Source organism: Rhipicephalus microplus, chromosome X (assembly GCF_043290135.1).
Source record: "Rhipicephalus microplus isolate Deutch F79 chromosome X, USDA_Rmic, whole genome shotgun sequence".
Lineage (NCBI taxonomy): Eukaryota > Metazoa > Arthropoda > Arachnida > Ixodida > Ixodidae > Rhipicephalus > Rhipicephalus microplus.
In genome coordinates, this window is record NC_134710.1 from 466,595,532 (window position 1) to 466,612,901 (window position 17,370).

Below are 17,370 nucleotides of genomic sequence, written 5' to 3' on the forward strand. Positions count from 1 at the left end.
TTCACTCAGACCAGGTGTGCTACTGTAGGAATCTAACATACATTGCACTGGTCACCTTAGAGGATTATTGTGGACATTTTCAAGCCTAACTTACCAAGACTGTTGCTTTGTGTCATTATAAACATTTCCTGGCCATCTCAGTAATGGTGTGTATTGTAGCTGATCTGAAGCAATAGCTTTGACCTACAGGTTCTTTTCATTTTAGGTTCCTGATGAGATCATCATGGAAGGTGATGAAATGGGGCCCGATATTCTGGGTGAGATTGTGACCGACGACAGTCCCGACATGAAAGTGCTGCCCATCAACCAAGTAATTCACATGGACTTGGCCCGAGAAATGCACCAGGTGAGCATTATTTCAGGCAGCGACGCATTTAAGCTTCCTATTTTTTCCGACTGTGCCCATGCAGAGCAGTTGCAGCCTTGTCCATGAGTGCGTTGGCCCAGTCATCAGTCCTTTAATGTTAAATGTAAATTCACCATTTTTGGCATTCCAACGTTTAATTATCTAACATTTTGTTTGAGACTCACTGCTTAGCAGTGGTGCTGAATCCATTGTATTTAGAAACTTTTTGAGAAAGTAGTGGTAAAAAGAAAATACTTGCTGCAGGGTCATCAAATTTTAGTTCAAACATGGCTTAGTGTGGCTGTACATTGCACTGCATCCTGAACGGCCATGTTGAGCCCTTAGGAGTGCTAAGTAAAAATAGGGATGAAACGATTCAGACAAGATGCCTCGCTTGTGTCTACTTTGCAGTGCTGCCATAATGCACACTGTCATCCACTCTTAGAGTGCACAAGAGGACCCATCAAAGGTGCTTCTTGTCAAAGCCAAGAGTGGGCAACTGTGTGCAGAAGAAATGCTATTGTACAATTTACCAGGTTAGCACAGAGATGTCACTCATATTAAATGGTCTTGAACCCCTCTAGCTGTTCACAGAAAAATTACACAGATCAGTCCGTTTCACAAACTATACCTCGTTTTTTCATTTTCATCTGCACAGCAGTGTGCTTATTTTGCAAATTTGCACCTCTCGTCGACTGTTCAATGCTCAGCTCGGGTGTTCAACAAATCCTCCCTGCTGTCGCCCAATGAACATTGGAACAGTCTTGAATCTGTTGTTCAAGAGCATGACCAACTCTAATTCAAAATGTTTTCTCCTTTAAACTCTGCACATGTTGCCAACATGTATTGTGACACTGCTGGAGGATTTTGTTCAAGTTTGGTCTATTGTTGCAGTTTTTATAGTGCTAGTATATTTGATTGCAATGGCTATGACAGATAAACTCATTACAAATGAACGGTGAAGAACGTGGTGAATTCAATTTGCACTAGGAGACGACCCTGGGTGGACTGGAGGGCCAGGGTACCACGTATAGCTACATGCTGTTCTCGCCCTCGAGCCAAATGCATCTGCAGGAAGGGGAGGCCAACGAGGAGATAATCCTGGGGACTAACTCGTTGATCGAGCAAGAGGACATCATCGAAGGGGGCGAGGCGGAGGTGGGGCCCAACTCGTTGATCGAGCAAGAGGACATCATCGAAGGGGGCGAGGCGGAGGTGGGGCCCAACTCGATGATCAAGCAAGAGGACATCATCGAAGGGGGCGAGGTGGAGGTGGGACCCAACATGGCTGTCGAGGAAGCCCTGTCTGAGCCAACCCTGAAGAAAAAGAGTCGTGCCCTGGCCTCCATCGAAGACATCGGCTACGAGTGCCCGGACTGTGGCAAGTCGCTCAAGAGCCGCAGCAATCTCAAGAAGCACATCAGCAAGCATCACAGCGTGTCACGCAAGGTGGCTCGCAGTGCCGACTATTCCAGCTCTGAGGAGAGCTCACTCTATCCGCTCTACTCTTGCCCGTCCTGCTCGTACGTATCTGTGCGACGTGACAGGCTTGACAAGCACATAAAGAAGCACGTGCTGCAAGAAGGCGTCCATCCTTGCGGCAAGAAGCGCACAAAGCCCGATGCTCCCCTGCAGCGGCAGAGGCACAATGCAGAGGAGTACCGCTGCTCCCTCTGCCCGTACACGTGCACTGTGTACGAGGCATATCGCAAGCATCAGAAGAAGGCCCACATGCCAGGTGCTGCCAAGCTGGTACCCGTTAAGGTGAGCTGCAAGATCTGTGGCAAGGACCGCTCCACCGAGGAAGCCATGGAGAATCATATGAAAAAGCACCGCAGCGGAAATAACTTCTTGTGCGATGTGTGTGGTTTTGAGAGCATCCAGCTGAAAAAGATAATCCAGCATCGACGCATGCACACTGGCGAGAAGCCGCACCTGTGCCCGCACTGCAGCTACCGGTCAGCACGCAGAGACAACCTCCGCTCGCATGTGCGCCGCATGCACAAGAAGAAAAACATGTACATCGACACGTTCAACCCCAATGAGTAGGTGGTGTATGAGTGAACGCTGTTTATTGGCTGCTGCCACCGCCGGTCACTTAGGATGGCAGCTCGAGCACAGTGCGCAGGACCTCGATGCCACCGTGCAGAAGGCACACCCGGGGCTGACCGCTGCGCACCAGTCCATTGGCCACCTGCAGGGAGCAGGCCTTGCTTGCATGCTGCCTTTCAAAAAATAAATGGGTTGTAGGACTTACATTCACAGCTGCAGTGTGTTCTTTCTGGCTGCCTGCCACCACCACCACACCTGCTGCTGTGAGCCTGCCTCTGGCTGGGACCACATTCAAGGCGCCTGGAATGGTGCCCCGCTGGTACCTGCCTTGTGTTCAGGAACATACTATTTCACATACTTTTTACTGCTGATCATGAAACATACTGTTGAATTGTCAGAGATAAAACACTAGCTCGACTAGCTGATATGCAGATGCACACTGCAGTGCTGACATAATCCAAATAATGGTGCTAAGCTGATATAACGAAGTCAAATATTTGTTATCAAGTCCTTGTTCTTACAGTGCATTTCAACAACTTGAATGACTAACATTCTTATGTCATTAGTTTATTTGCACCAAGTCAGTCTCATTGAGGAAAAACTGCTCTCTAATTGTCACAGTTCGCAGGCAGTTTTGCTGGAATTTATCTGAAGTTTACTCACTGTTTTCGGCATTTACCTCATTACATTGAATGTAACCAGCTTACAATGAATGCCATTAGAATGACAGTTTAGGCATTCTCATACTTGCCATAGCAGCTTGTATAGAGACTACCATAATTTTGGGGGATACTGTAAAAAAAAATTAGAATGGTACTGACAGCAAAAAACTGTAACACCTACCTGGTGCAAATATTGGCTTTGGTTGTACATAAAGAGCAGCTTTCACACTGGACATTCTTTCGCCTCCTGGGCCATTCACAAGATCCGATATGTTGGCAGTATTCTCCCTCTAAAGCACTTTTAGTTTAAGACCACTATGATGTGGTATTTGTTTGAACTCAATGCAGCCTAGCAAGGAATGGATACTTCTAAACCCCAAAGGTTATATATATATATATATATATATATATATATATATATATATATATATATAAAATAAGGGAAAGAAGTGTATACCTAAGGGCTCGTTTTTCCGTGTTTTTAACACAATAATAATGAGATATAACAGACAGTAATGCCAAGGAATGTACAGGGGAAGTTATTAACATTAATGGAATGTAAATAAGAAGAAAGAAAAGTGGATGAAAAAATTACCAACTGTAAGCAGGAACCGTTGATAATTTTTTCATCCACTTTTCTTTCTTCTTATTTACATTCCATTAATGTTAATAACTTCCCCTGTACATTCCTTGGCATTACTGTCTGTTATATCTCATATATATATATATATATATATATATATATATATATATATATATATATATATATATATATATATATATATAATTTTTGCATGAGAGTTAAAGGGTGGACATGGCATTGGGAGCGTTCAATTTTTTAATGTGAATTCCTTTTCTTTACTTTCTCAATCCCAAGGCCATGTTTTTTTGTCATGGTAAAATATTAAGCTACAATAAGCAGCAGAAGAACAAAGCATTTTACTTGAGTGTTGTCGTCAAGAACTGAAAAAATTGAGTTTAAAAAATGCAAATCTTGCAACAGCTTTACTTTGCCACAGAGCTACCATACTGGCAACATTATAAAGAGAACAGATCAGAGTTCCAGAGAGCCACAAAGGTGCATTAGCTTGATGGAAAATAAAACCAGCTCCCTTCTGTTTTGGTAGATTTCTGCTCCCTTTTCTGAGCTTTAATTTTTTTTAGCAGTTGCTATTGATCATGTGTGTATAACAAAGGTGTAACCATTCCGTTTGTCACACTTGGATTCTGAGACATGCGCAAGTGCCGTGAAGCCTCCCATATTTCTCTGCATGCCATACAAAGTTTTCTAATTGGCTTTTTGTAAAAGGTGTAAATATGTTTAGAGCATTTCAGAAAGTCTTGTGTATGCTTATTTTGATATTGGGAATAAACCGATAACATTACGGCACAGAATGGGCCCTTGCAAACATTCTTATGCGATGACGAACTTATGTCTAATTGAATAATTTATGAAGTTAAAAACACACAATAGATAGCTCAAAGTCCATTTTGGGTGATTTTGCATGCCACGAATAATATTCTCATGCCAAATCAATCACTTTATCTGCATAAATAACAAAAATAGTTTTTATTGCCACGTCTGATATGTGTGGTTTAATGTACCAAAACCACAATATGATTATGAGAGACGCCGTAAAAGAAGGCTCCAGAAATTTTGACCCCCTGGGGTTCTTCAACGTGCACCCAAATCAGAGCACACGAGCCTAGAGCATTTCCGCCTCCATCAGAAATTCAGCCGCCGCAGCCGGGATTCGATCCCGCAACCTGCGGGTCAGCAGCCGAGTACCTTAGCCACTAGACCACTGCGGCGGGGCTTGATTGCCACATCCTCTGAATAAGAAACCTGGGTCTGAAGCTCACCCTCAAAGCTTTTGCATATCAATGTGATGCTTATGTTCAGAAATAAATGCAAAAGAAACTTTTGAGATGGACACATGCAATCAAAAGTTATTAAACTTGCAAATAATAGCAGGCAGATCGCATTTCATTCAACCAGTGACATGTCATGCTAATTGCAGTTAAAACACGCTTGGCATCTCTTGGTTTCAGAAACATGACCTTACAAGCACCACAATTTTCGACATGATTACCACCACATGGGTCACTCCACTAACCGCTGAAAGCTGCAGAAAGTTCCATAGTTCACACACGCTGAGAGTTGAGAGAATAAAGTTTTGCCGTAGATAAATGAATTCACCTTTTCACGCTTTGCGATTGCTTTTTTGTTGGTGCCTCTAAGCAGTTTGAGTGTGTGCTAAAATATACTTCTCAGTCACAAACACGCTGTCCCTAAGTGCAGCGAGGCATTACAGATGAGCAAGTGCTAGTTTCTCATTTTGATAGAAACCGATACTACTGGTGGCTTGCTCCGCTCCTTGAGTTGGTTGCACAGGAAATACGATTGCAATGCAGAAATCTGTAGTTGTAACAAGTAGAAAACTTCATCCCATCTCCGAATTCCTCACAGTAACTTCATTGTGAACAAGTGTGACGTATTCTTTATATGAAACCAATCAAACTGCCCGCATAAAACCTCATTTATGCTGCCATAGATTGTTGATGTACAAAACTGCAATCCTGTATGGAAACTGACTTCAAGAACTAAAGTATCAAATGCTCGGCTTTTGCTGCTTTCACTTGTGCTATAGTTATGATCAAGTCTCATAGCTGGCAAAAGTACCATAAAATAACCTGCACTGGGCCCTTGAAGGTGACCTCTGGCAGTTTTTTAGATCAGTGGATCTCAATGAAATCCACTGGGCACATTTGCGGACATGCTTCCGCTATCTCTGCAAAATCACAGGCTTAAAATATGTGCAAATTGACAAGAGTGGAAGCTTGGGCTAGTTGGTGCGTAGTCATATTTGCAAGATGTTTCAGCGTGCGAACAGAGGAAAAAGGACAGGGTAGACAAAAAGAGCGCTGACTTCCAACTAACTTGATTTCGCGGAGTGGCAAGAATATATACTGCTAAAAAGGATGATAACAGAGCATGAAGGTAAAATGCAAGCCTAATCTACACATCAGCAACAAAACACGTGTGACGGGTCCTCTATTGCCTCAAAGCCCAGCCAGGTAATCATGTTCAGCCTGTGACAAAGCAATCGATGACGTGCTTACACATTTATCTCCTAGCAAGTGTATTTTTTTGGCTTCGTTAATTTCTCGGGTAAGCTGGTCTCTGTGCCTTGCCAATATTGAGCACTGATCAAAGAGAGGGGTGCACCCACAATCTCGGCCATGAATGCCAAGATGCTCTTGTACTACATTGTGCACATTGTTTCGGTGTTCTCGGAGGCGGTCATTTATGCACCTGCCAGTTTGCCCGACACAGATGCACCCACACGTCAGTGGAATCAAGTATACGACTCCCACTGCGCATGGGACGTAGCGTGTCTTGTGTGCGACAGAGCACGAGGCAGAATTTGCACGAGGTGCATTGACCCGTTTGCAAAGCCTCTGCAATTTTTCCGGTGCAGAAAAAACCACAAGAACGTTGGCATCTCGAGCAATCTTTTTTAGCCTGTGTGAGACGTCGTGCACGTAAGGCAGTACGCAGTACAACAGGCCGGCTCTTTCTGACACTGTTTCGCTTATCCGGTTTGTCGCCTCGCTTCAAGACAGTGACCAGCTTTTCCGCCATCGAAACGAGAACATGCGCGGGGTAACCAGATTTGGTAAGCCGCTCCATTTGTAGAGCAAAGCTGTGGTGTACCATGTAGGGGCAGGACTTTTTTAAGGCATTGACTTAAGGCTAAGCTTTTTGAGTTGCAAAAAGCTTAGCCTTGACCTGTTCTTTTCTGCGTAAACTCACAAAATTGACTGCCCAATGCGGGTCATTGTAACTGAAAGGGGGACCTAGAAAAAGTTGGTAGCACTTTTCTTGCAGGAAAAGCTAAAACATATAACAATAGACGATCCTTTTTTGGTCAAGAACTCTGACGCTGTTATTGACATTATTGGGCAAACTAACACAGGACTCCAGGCAATGTCTGTGGATATTAAGTACTTGTATTACTCTTTGCTGCATGAACAACTACTTAAATGTGTAAGGAATCCATAGACAGGTTAGAATCATCAGTGTTCCAAACACGTACTGGAATTCATAACAGCAGCTTATTAGAATTACTCAGTTTTTATTTGAAGGCCACTTTTGCATCATGGGAAGACAAAAACTACTTACAAAAAAGTGGAATATGTATTGGTTCATGTTTGGCACCCATTCTCAGTGACATATTTCTAGCACATCATGATCGTGTCTTGTCAAACAAGCTTGACGACTCTGTAGTTTTTAAAGTTTGTCATTTTATTGATGATTATTTAGTGTTGTTGAAATGCGATAGTCAAAATTTTCAGACCATTTCCTCTGACGTGTTGACTATTTTCCGAGAGTGTCTGAAACCACTAGTTCTAACCCATGAATCACCCATTGATACAAACCTGAAGTTTCTAGATTTGAAGCTTTTGCTAGAATCCCGACATCTTTGCTGGATGTATGAACCAAGAAGTGGCAAGCCACTTCTGCCTTTCAGCTCAGCTCACTCTAAATTGGTCAAACGGGGCATTGCTAGCCTCTGCCTTGTCAATGCCTTAAAGAAGTCCTGCACCCACATGGTACACCACAGCTTTGCTCTACAAGTGGAGCGGCTTACCAAAGCTGGTTACCCCGCGCATGTTCTCGTTTCGGTGGCGGAAAAGCTGGTCACTGTCTTGAAGCGAGTCGAGAAATCGGATAAGCGAAACAGTGTCAGAAAGAGCCGGCCTGTCGTACTGCCTTACGTGCACGACGTCTCACACAGGCTAAAAAAGATTGCTCGAGACGCCAACGTTCTTGTGGTTTTTTTCTGCACCGGAAAAATTGCAGAGGCTTTGCAAACGGGTCAATGCACCTCGTGCAAATTCTGCCTCGTGCTCTGTCGCGCACAGGACACGCTACGTCCCATGCGCAGTGGGAGTCGTATACTTGATTCCACTGACGTGTGGGTGCATCTGTGTCGGGCAAACTGGCAGGTGCATAAATGACCGCCTCCGAGAACACCGAAACAATGTGCAATATGTGGTACAAGGGCATCTTGGCATTCATTGCCGAGATTGTGGGTGCACCCCTCTCTTTGATCAGTGCTCAATATTGGCAAGGCACAGGGACCAGCTTACCCGAGAAATTATCGAAGCCAAAAAAATACACTTGCTAGGAGATAAATGTGTAAGCACATCATCGATTGCTTTGTCACAGGCTGAACGTGATTACCTGGCTGGGCTTTGAGGCAATAGAGGACCCGTCACACGTGTTTTGTTACTGATGTGTAGATTAGGCTTGCATTTTACCTTCATGCTATGTTATCATCCTTTTTAGCAGTATATATTCTTGCCACTCCGTGAAATAAAGTTAGTTGGAAGTCAGCGCTCTTTCTGTCTACCCTGTCCTTTTTCCTCTGTTCGGGCGCTGAAACATCTTGCAAATATGTGCAAATTGACTGCAAAGGATCTTTATTTGATTACCTCAAGCTGCCCGGTGGGCTTCCTGAAAATTGCTGGCCACACTGTGTGGTGACAGCCTGGTCCATAGAGTTTCATACAATAATACCTAGAGAGGAATTTGGTGCTGCGATCGTGTGAACCAGACCTGAAGCCTGTACTATTCACAACTCCCATGGGGGCACAAGCGCCGCTGAAGGCGCCCGCATAGACACTAGTGCTCGATTCCCTTTCTAGGTATTATTGTATAAAACTCTATGGCCTGGTCATAGTGACCAAAGTGCCAAGATGGCAGCGATCGTGTTTTGGCTACAGCCTTAGTGATGCCCTTGGCATTCAGGAATTTAAAGCCAGTACATTCATTTACATTACATGCTTGCCCAATTTATCAGTCCACAGTTAGATGGTGCCACCTGTCTAGGTCACTCAAGTTTGTGACAATGGCAATTAGGTGAAATGCTAACATGAAGTTTGAGGACAAACTACTAAAGCACTCTTGTATTATTATGAAAAGAAGGTACGAGTGTGTGGACAGCAGAGTTTGATGTCACAAAGACAAAATCGACGAAATTTAATGCGAGTAGAAGCTACTTTCGCATGATGCATGACTTACCGAACACGGCTAGACCCTGTATTTGTATATTAGCCAGCACTGGTTAAAGATGCTTTTCAACCAGAAACGTGGCGCAAAAGACATGATTGAATTTCTTCTGTGCCTTTGCCCTTTGCATAAATATGCCAAGCAAGACTTCTGCTTTATGCCCCCTTAAAAGTACACTAAAAAGCAACAATGACTTGGTTTTTATCGATAAACCACACTTCGAAAACTCTAATGCCACATGCGTCACTATCATAAGTTCATTACTAGCAGAGAAAGTCAAGGTTGAAATTTCACCTTAAATTTCGTGCCGAAATCTCGTGCGTGACATCCAAATTTTCAAAATGCATTTTTTGTGTTTTTGTGACATTAGCTTTATGAAAATTTCTAGAACTTCGTACGCTAAGTCTACGGCACTCACAGATGACTATGCTTCATTTTTATTCATGAAAAGTTATGTAGGCCTCGGCAGACACCTTCAAAATCTTCTACATCACGGGGTTTAGTGCGGGAAGCTTAGGTCACATCGCCACCTGCATTTTATTCATTAATTTTTTTGTTCATTTTCTGGTTCATCAAGTGTCATCTCGCGGTTAGAGTGGTGTTTTTGAGATAGTGAAATTGTACTTTACTAATACAAAAAAAGTCTTTTGGCTCTTCAGTGTACTTTCAACACAGTACTACATGACAGAAATTTGGTTTTGATTTTACACTTTTTCCTGTATTTAATATATTTGAATTTACTGGCAATTTCTGCCAACAGGTTTGCGATACAAGGTCATCTCAGGAGATTAGCAATGGCCATTAGATAGACATGGTAAAAAAACTGCTCATGTTGGCCTTTTACTTATGATATCTGGGTCTGATAATGAAATTGTTAATGTTTCACAGCACTACCCTTGATTATATGTGACGCGAAACTGTAAAATTAATGCTAGCATCATTCTTAGGGTGCAATTTTTGTTGTTGCATAAAAACACCTTTAAAAACTTCACAAAGTAGCACCCCAAAACATTATGTGCACAAATTTTGATGAGATTAGAAGTGTTTTCTTTGAATGTGGGCATTACATATGGGAATAGTGGGTGTACCAGGTGTCCATGGTGACGGCCAGCATGCAACACGCATCATCCTGTGGAAATACCTGCCTTCCATAACCACGTCATCTTGCCACTTTTGAAAAAAAGAAATTGAAACATCACTTGCATAAACAGCCAGAAGAGAGGCATTATGCACTAATGTGGCTAACTAGTGCCCCACAAACTTGCCCGTCTGTGATGCCCACTGAAATCATGAGGAGACCATTAATGCCGCAAGGTGCTGCCAACTCGAATGAGGCTTGCTTTAAAAGCACATTTTTACGTTTAAGGCTACATTCATCATTCATACTCTGTCCCAGCAGATATTTTGAGTCTGATATTGCAGCACTGTCAGTGGTCCTCCTGTATCTGGGATTGCAAATTAAAATACCTATTATTTCCAGACTGCAAAGGTGATAAATAACCACTTTAAGTACACTGTTCCAAAAAAAAAAATAACAGAGTTCTTTAACGTACACCTAAATGAAAGTAAATAGGCCATGAGTATTCTTGCCTCTATCAAAAGTTCGTAAGCTTGTTCTTCGTTGGCTACCTTGTGTACACAGATTATTTTCTGCAGCAATGCCCAAGGTTATGTCCACACTATGCCCCAGTGGTGTCAAACTATTACAAGATGGCAATGGTATAGTATGTCTCTATGCAAATATTAAAATTTTAACATTGTAAAGAACCAAACAAGATACGGGGCCGAAACTGTTCTTCGTCATCACAACACCTAAACTGATGCTTTACTTGGCACACGGTGCTGAACCTCATCACACCATCCTTTCGAGAGGCTTGAATGAAACCCAAAGCTCTGCCACTTTGAATGGATTGGAAAAAGTTGTCTGTATATCCTTACGCAGTTCGCACACAAAAAAATTTAAACTTTGATTTTAACGTTCAGCATCAAAAAAAAAAAAAAAGACAAATCAAGAATACCTAATAGCTTGTGTGACTGCGTAACTCCAGTCCTGCGTAAAGTACACAGTGCAGCTTAAACTCAAGAAATGGCCCCATAAGGGTGCTTTGTCAACTCTGTTTAAGAGGAAGTAGCAGTTTGATTTGGACTCACGAATGAAAATACAATAAGGCAAGTTTTGTGATCCAAAAAACAAGCTGCACATTTTGAATAAGTGTCTTTTTTAAAATAATTGCACAGTGCACATATCACCATGGCAAAATTATGGCAAACAAGGCTCAGGCAAGGCTCACACTCAACTGACTGCATCAAATTTTGGATAAGATGCAAAAATAGTTCTACCTTGTTCATTTTCATTTTGAAATAAGAGATGTTAAAACACACTGGGCTGTGTGAAAAAAAAAATCGCAGCATGCCCATGGAGTGAATGATGATGAGTAGGGCGAAGCAGCCATCCATTCCTCTGTCTGTCTGTGGATATGCTGTGCTGGCTATGCTGGAAGAATAGATGGCCCTAGACCATAAGGAGCTTCCACTCTAAAACAGTAATCAGCTCTAATGTCTGTTACTGCTCTAATACGTAGGTGCTGCTCTTGATACAACAATCTATCATGTACCTTGTGGAACATTCCTTTTATATTGTGTGCAACTTCATGCTGCAAACAATTTCAACCTGCACAACATTTTATTGCGATAGCAACCATATCGACACTCTTGGCTGGATTTCGCTGCCAGCGTCGGCATCGCGGTCACTCACCGCATATGTATACATATCTATATATATAAATATGCAGGAAAGAGGCTGATTCTACGAGAGATTGACACAGGTCCAAAAGTTGATATTTTAGATTTCATTGAGTATTTTATATTTCGTGCACCTCTCTCCAGGTAGCCCGAAAATCAACTTCGTTTTATGATTAACGGCATAACTTACGAGAAAAAAAAAATCAAACTTGACCAACACGGAGGCACCAATTTCGTCTCCTGTCATTTTCGAAAACTGCAGATACTATGAAAAAAACAAATATTTTTGTTTCAAGGAAGATATTCTTTACCTGAAATGTATGTCAAATGAAAAATGAATTCATACGGTTTCAAGTTTGTAGACCGAAAGAAAATAGCTTTTAAAAATGTCTAATTTTGCGACAGTTTAATGTAAGTTACGTATTCCCCATTTTTTTTCTCCGAAAATAATACAAGCAGCGTTTTCAAACTTGACACGTTTTAAGAATATAGTGTGTTCATTAGGTATATAAATTATTGTTGCCGTAGGGCAAATGTAAATTTTTATATATTGCCTAAAAGTTCTCATATTGGCAAAAGTGTGCTCCACTGAAATTTGAATAATAAAAAAACACCATCTTTGATTTTTCTTAAAATCTCATAAATAAACAACCGAAGGCCATCATACAGTAATATAGAAAAAGAAGTTGCATTATTTTGTTTTTAGCGAGAATATTCGTGGTACAAATCAGAGCTTTTCGAGAATGTGCTTATAAGTTGAGAAATCTAGAAATCGGAACGGAAAAGCGGCAATGAGCAAGAAAGGCTGTTTTAGCAGATAGGAGTAACTATTTTGAACACAATATTCTACAGTATCTGAATTCACTCTTATATGTAGAGCACTGAGACTTCTAATATGTGGTGCCTCTCCATTACTGACACACAGATAGAGCTGCTGTGACGGCCATGTGTTTTCAACACGTTGGGTAAGAAAATTGAATGTTGAATGAGTTCATAAATGATTCATAACAAATTTTTATCATTTGGGGCACGAAGACTGCCGCATTAGCCTGAAGAACGTGCTTTAGATCAAGTTGTCATCTGTCGTCTGCTCTACAGATGAATTGCTGTGCGCCGCATCTCGGAGGCAATGCTTTAGATCATATGGTTCAAAGTAGCGACAAAGATTATGCCTCCCGTAATTTTATTGACAAAAACATTGTGAAATTCATTTTAACGTACTATACTTCAGTTTTGCATTCGCACTGCGGATACTTGTGCACACTGTTTTACGTCTGCTCTCATTAAAGGTGAAAGATTTAGGAACAGACGACAGATAGATCACTTTCGTACTACTGGTTTCACGCATAGTTGCATTGCCAGTTATTTGAGCCTCAAGGAGCGTGGCGATGGCTGACCGCTTCAGCCGGGATAGAGTTTTTTGTTCAGATTACCTCATGTTGCATAAAAAGAAAATACCTTATCAAAGAAACTTCCGCAAGGTGGAAGACATCGGCCTATTTGCCCTCCAGAAGCTTTTGCCGAAAGCTGCCCGCCATGCACATAATGACCACATCTGCCAGAACTGCTTCAGACGCCTCAGAGATATGCTGTCTTCGTCTAATGGCTTCTGAGCTGAAACAGCTGATGGGTTTTTGCCGGAAGAAGAAAAAGGAAGAAGTCAAGAGCGGTGCGTAAACACGCCTGAAGCATTGTCACATATGTGACTAGAGAAGCTGCATGCGCAAAATAGCAAAGTTCATGAAGAGTCAAGACAGCTTAGCAGCAATTCTACAGTAACTGTGAAATGCCACCGTAACGTGTGTAACCGCCACTTTCAACCATCAGATCTAAAATGCAGTGTGTGTACCCAGTGGTTCAAGAACTTCACGCAAGCTTATGAAGCGTGTTCTTCGTATCAAGAGCACATGCGTTTGTTGACACTGTTGCCAAGCGATATAGAGCGCCGAAAACTCCAAGCGCTTATAACAAACTTGTCAGCTTACATGATATACAGATCCCAACGCTGGCGTGCAAACACGGGAAATTGTTAGCACCAAATGCGGTAAAAATTACACGGCTGAACCCAATGGACGTCCAGGCAGCTATGGCTTACTACTCCAAAGACGAGTATAGCTGCTCTCGGCAGAGTCCCAACAAAAAAGATGTAGTATCGGTTGTCATTAACGGAAAAAAAGAGCTTGTTTCGAAAAGGTTCATGACCCGTTCGGTGTGAGAGGCTTACCGTCTCTTTAGAGAAGCTAATCCGAACACGTCTATTGGGCTCTCAAAGTTTTATTCACTGAGGCCGAAGTGGTTTCTTCTTGCAGCACACCAAGAAGTGTGCCGTTGTATATACTGAGCTAATGCCACAGAGTGTGTTTCTGCCCTACGAGACGTCACCGGTGTTGCCTAAACGCGGACTTCTTGAAAGAACTATGTCTTTGCAACTCCCCTACAAGTGATTGTTCTTAGGCCATTGTAACTATTGTGCTAAGGAGAATGCTCTGACAGCCACATGTTTAGGAATCCCTGAAGATATTGAGGTAGCCTATGCAGTATGCGAAAATGGCGATCTAGTAAAAAAAAAACAAAAAAAACTGCCCAGGCAAGTGCTTTTCTGCGAGAGCTAAGTATATGGTTCATGAAGTGGATTACCCATGATTACATAAGATACATTCAAGAATCAGCCATACGCCACGCAAAAGAGAACCAAGAAAAAGAATCTTGCATTCTTCACTTTGATTTCGCCGCAAACTAGACAGCCATTTTACCGAATGAGGTACAGTCGTATCACTGGCACAAAAGACAGGTGTCTATATTCACGTGTGTCGTCGCAAGGAAGCAATCAATTCAAAGTTTTGCCGTCATCAGTGATGACACATGCCATGATGCTGCACATACCTGTTTTGCTCTACAAATAATCTACAACTATATGAAGGAACAACTTAAGCCTGACATGCATGTTATTTATGTTTCTGATGGTGCCAGCAGTCACTTCAAAAACAAGCACCAGTTGTTCCAGTAATGTCAGAAAGATCATATATCAACGAAGTGGATTTTTTTGGCCACAGGACATGGCAAGAACTCTTGTGATGGCGTTGGTGGCCTACTAAAGCATCAGGCTACGCTCTACAACCTCAGAGCGGCAAGCTCAGCTGTGATTATGTCAGCATCCCAAATGGTGGTGCAAATGAGCGCGAAGCTCAAGAATGTCAAGCTGCTGTGTGCAAATGCAGACGAGCTAGAAACATTCCGTCAGTTTAAGAAGAGTCAGTAGAAATTGTTGCCACGTGTTCCAGGCATACGTTCTTGGCATATTTGGCTAAGCACATCTGAGGGCACTGATCGTGGTCTAGTTTTTAGTGTCACGTACTGCTAAATGTGATCTGCAAAAGATGCAGCCATTTTGAGCGCATCTCTTGTTTCACGCACTCACCACCAAAATACTAGTGAGGGTACTTCAAGCCCATATGCTCTTTCTAGCGAGACCCAACGCTTGCGTTGGAACATTTTCATGTTTGAGTTTATCTGCAAATATAGACAGATGTTTTGCAACTGCGTTACAGTGTTGAAGATTTCCTTCATTAGAGCTGTGTTATCAGGAGCATAAATGCCCCTTCATGGGTATGTATTTGTCACAGCGCTAAAACAGCCTTTCTTCCCCAAATGTGGTCACGTTTACCCACGTTTGAAGCTCATTGCCGCTTTTCTGTTCCGATTTCTAGATTTCTCAACTTATCAGCGCATTCTCGAAAAGCTCCGATTTGTACTATGAATATTGTCGTTAAAAACAAAATAATGCAACATGTTTTTCTATATTACTGTATGATGGCCTTTGCTTGTCTATTTACGAGATTTTAAGAAAAATCGAAGATGGGTTTTTTTTATTATTCAAATTTCAGTGGAGTACACTTTTGCTAATACAATGAGAACTTTGAGGCAATATATAAAAATTTACATTTGCCTTACGGCGACAATAATTTATGTACCTAATAAACACACTATATTCTTAAAACGTGTCAAGTTTGAAAACGCTGCTTGCATTACTTTCGGAGAAAAAAAATGGGGAATACGTAACTTATTTTAAATTGTCGCAAAATTAGACATTTTTAAAAGCTATTTTCTTTCGGTCTGCAAACTTGAAACCGTATGAATTCATTTTTCATTTGACATACATTTCAGGTAAAAAATATCTTCCTTGAAACAAAAATATTTGTTTTTTTATAGTGTCTGCAGTTTTCGAAAATGACAGGTGACGAAATTGGTGCCTCCGTGTTGGTGAAGTTTGATAGTTTTTTTTCTCGTAAGTTATGCCGTTAATCATAAAACGAAGTTGACTTTCTGGCTACCTGGTGAGAGGTGCACGAAATATAAAATACTCAATGAAATCTAAAATATCAACTTTTGGACACGTGTCGATCTCTCGACCCAAGAAAGAAATCCAGAAAAAGACTCCGGCGCGCGGAATCGAACTTGGATTCTCTGCATTGTGAGTGTGAGGCGTTAATATCTGAGTCACGGAGAAACCCGTCCGACGTTCAAATGGCAAGCTATTTATATCTACCACTTCCCGCTACTGAGGGGCATCTTGGGGGGCAAAAATCATGTTTTCAGCATTACCACCAAGATGGTGGAACGAGGGCACGTCACCACATCGTGCGGCGGCGCATGCTCCCATCCCCCACGCATACTTTGCCCCACTTAGAGGAGGGAGGCGACACACTCTTGCGCGCCGTTATCTCACAGTGGAGAGAATCGTACGTCTTGGCTGGCATCCGGATTTACCTGGAACGATTCTGTTGTATTACCAGGTGCACAGAGTCACTGCAATCACTGCAGTCCCCATTTGTGAAAAGCACGCGCTTTTCAGACACAGCGAAGTAACAACTGAGACGCTTAATTGTGTGCATCTGTACCTGTGAGTACGTTTCGTGAGTCACTTGCGCGTGAAAAACGTGGGGCACGTTTCGATCTGCTTTCCATTCTGAGCATTACCTTCCGATTTCTTGCTATCACATTCATTGCTTCGCCTTTGTGGCAGAGCTATGACTTTTTTTGTGACATAGATAATGGGTGAAGCTAGGAAACCCCCATCCCTAGAAACACAGCGTAGTGGGTGCATATTTTAATAAGGTGACCTTTTTGAGCAGATGCTAAATAGCATCATTGCATCTCAAGCACTCTTATGTTCCGAGTCAAAATGAGAAGGAAGATATTTGTCACTCAAGGAATTCTACCAAAGCATTCAGGCAAAGTGATAATTCTGTTACGTAGACAACCCACAGAGATCACTACGCCAATAGCAAATAAATGATGAAGGAATAAAATATAAAAGAGCAAAATAAAAACAGTGAGCAACAAATGCATTTCCATATGTGCAAATGAAAAGTGAGCTATACTTCTTCAACATTCCCTAACGATTCAACATTCCCTAACGATAAATAAAGAAGTAATTATGCATAGGCATGTCTATCCATTGGGAGGGTGCAAAGCTCCATCATTCCCCC

General features: G+C 42.0%; 2 protein-coding genes across 5 annotated transcripts in view; one reads left to right on the forward strand and one right to left on the reverse strand.

Moving 5' to 3' along the window:
- LOC119160827 (uncharacterized) overlaps positions 1-2,602 on the forward strand; it is a 34,065-nt gene extending 31,463 nt beyond the window's left edge. For both annotated transcript variants that reach the window (XM_037413076.2, XM_075880746.1), the window contains exons 3-4: positions 206-346; positions 1,337-2,602. In XM_037413076.2, coding sequence (XP_037268973.1) covers positions 206-346; positions 1,337-2,395 — 1,200 coding nt within the window. In that variant the 3' untranslated portion in view covers positions 2,396-2,602. The remainder of the gene's footprint in view (positions 1-205; positions 347-1,336) is intronic.
- The window catches only part of LOC119160826 (TBC domain-containing protein kinase-like protein), a 146,235-nt gene continuing 131,266 nt past the window's right edge, over positions 2,402-17,370 (reverse strand). For all 3 annotated transcript variants that reach the window (XM_075880743.1, XM_075880744.1, XM_037413074.2), the window contains 2 exons: positions 2,604-2,721; positions 2,402-2,540 (listed from right to left, as the gene is read on the reverse strand). In XM_075880743.1, the coding sequence (XP_075736858.1) occupies positions 2,445-2,540; positions 2,604-2,721 (214 nt within the window). In that variant the 3' untranslated portion in view covers positions 2,402-2,444. The remainder of the gene's footprint in view (positions 2,541-2,603; positions 2,722-17,370) is intronic.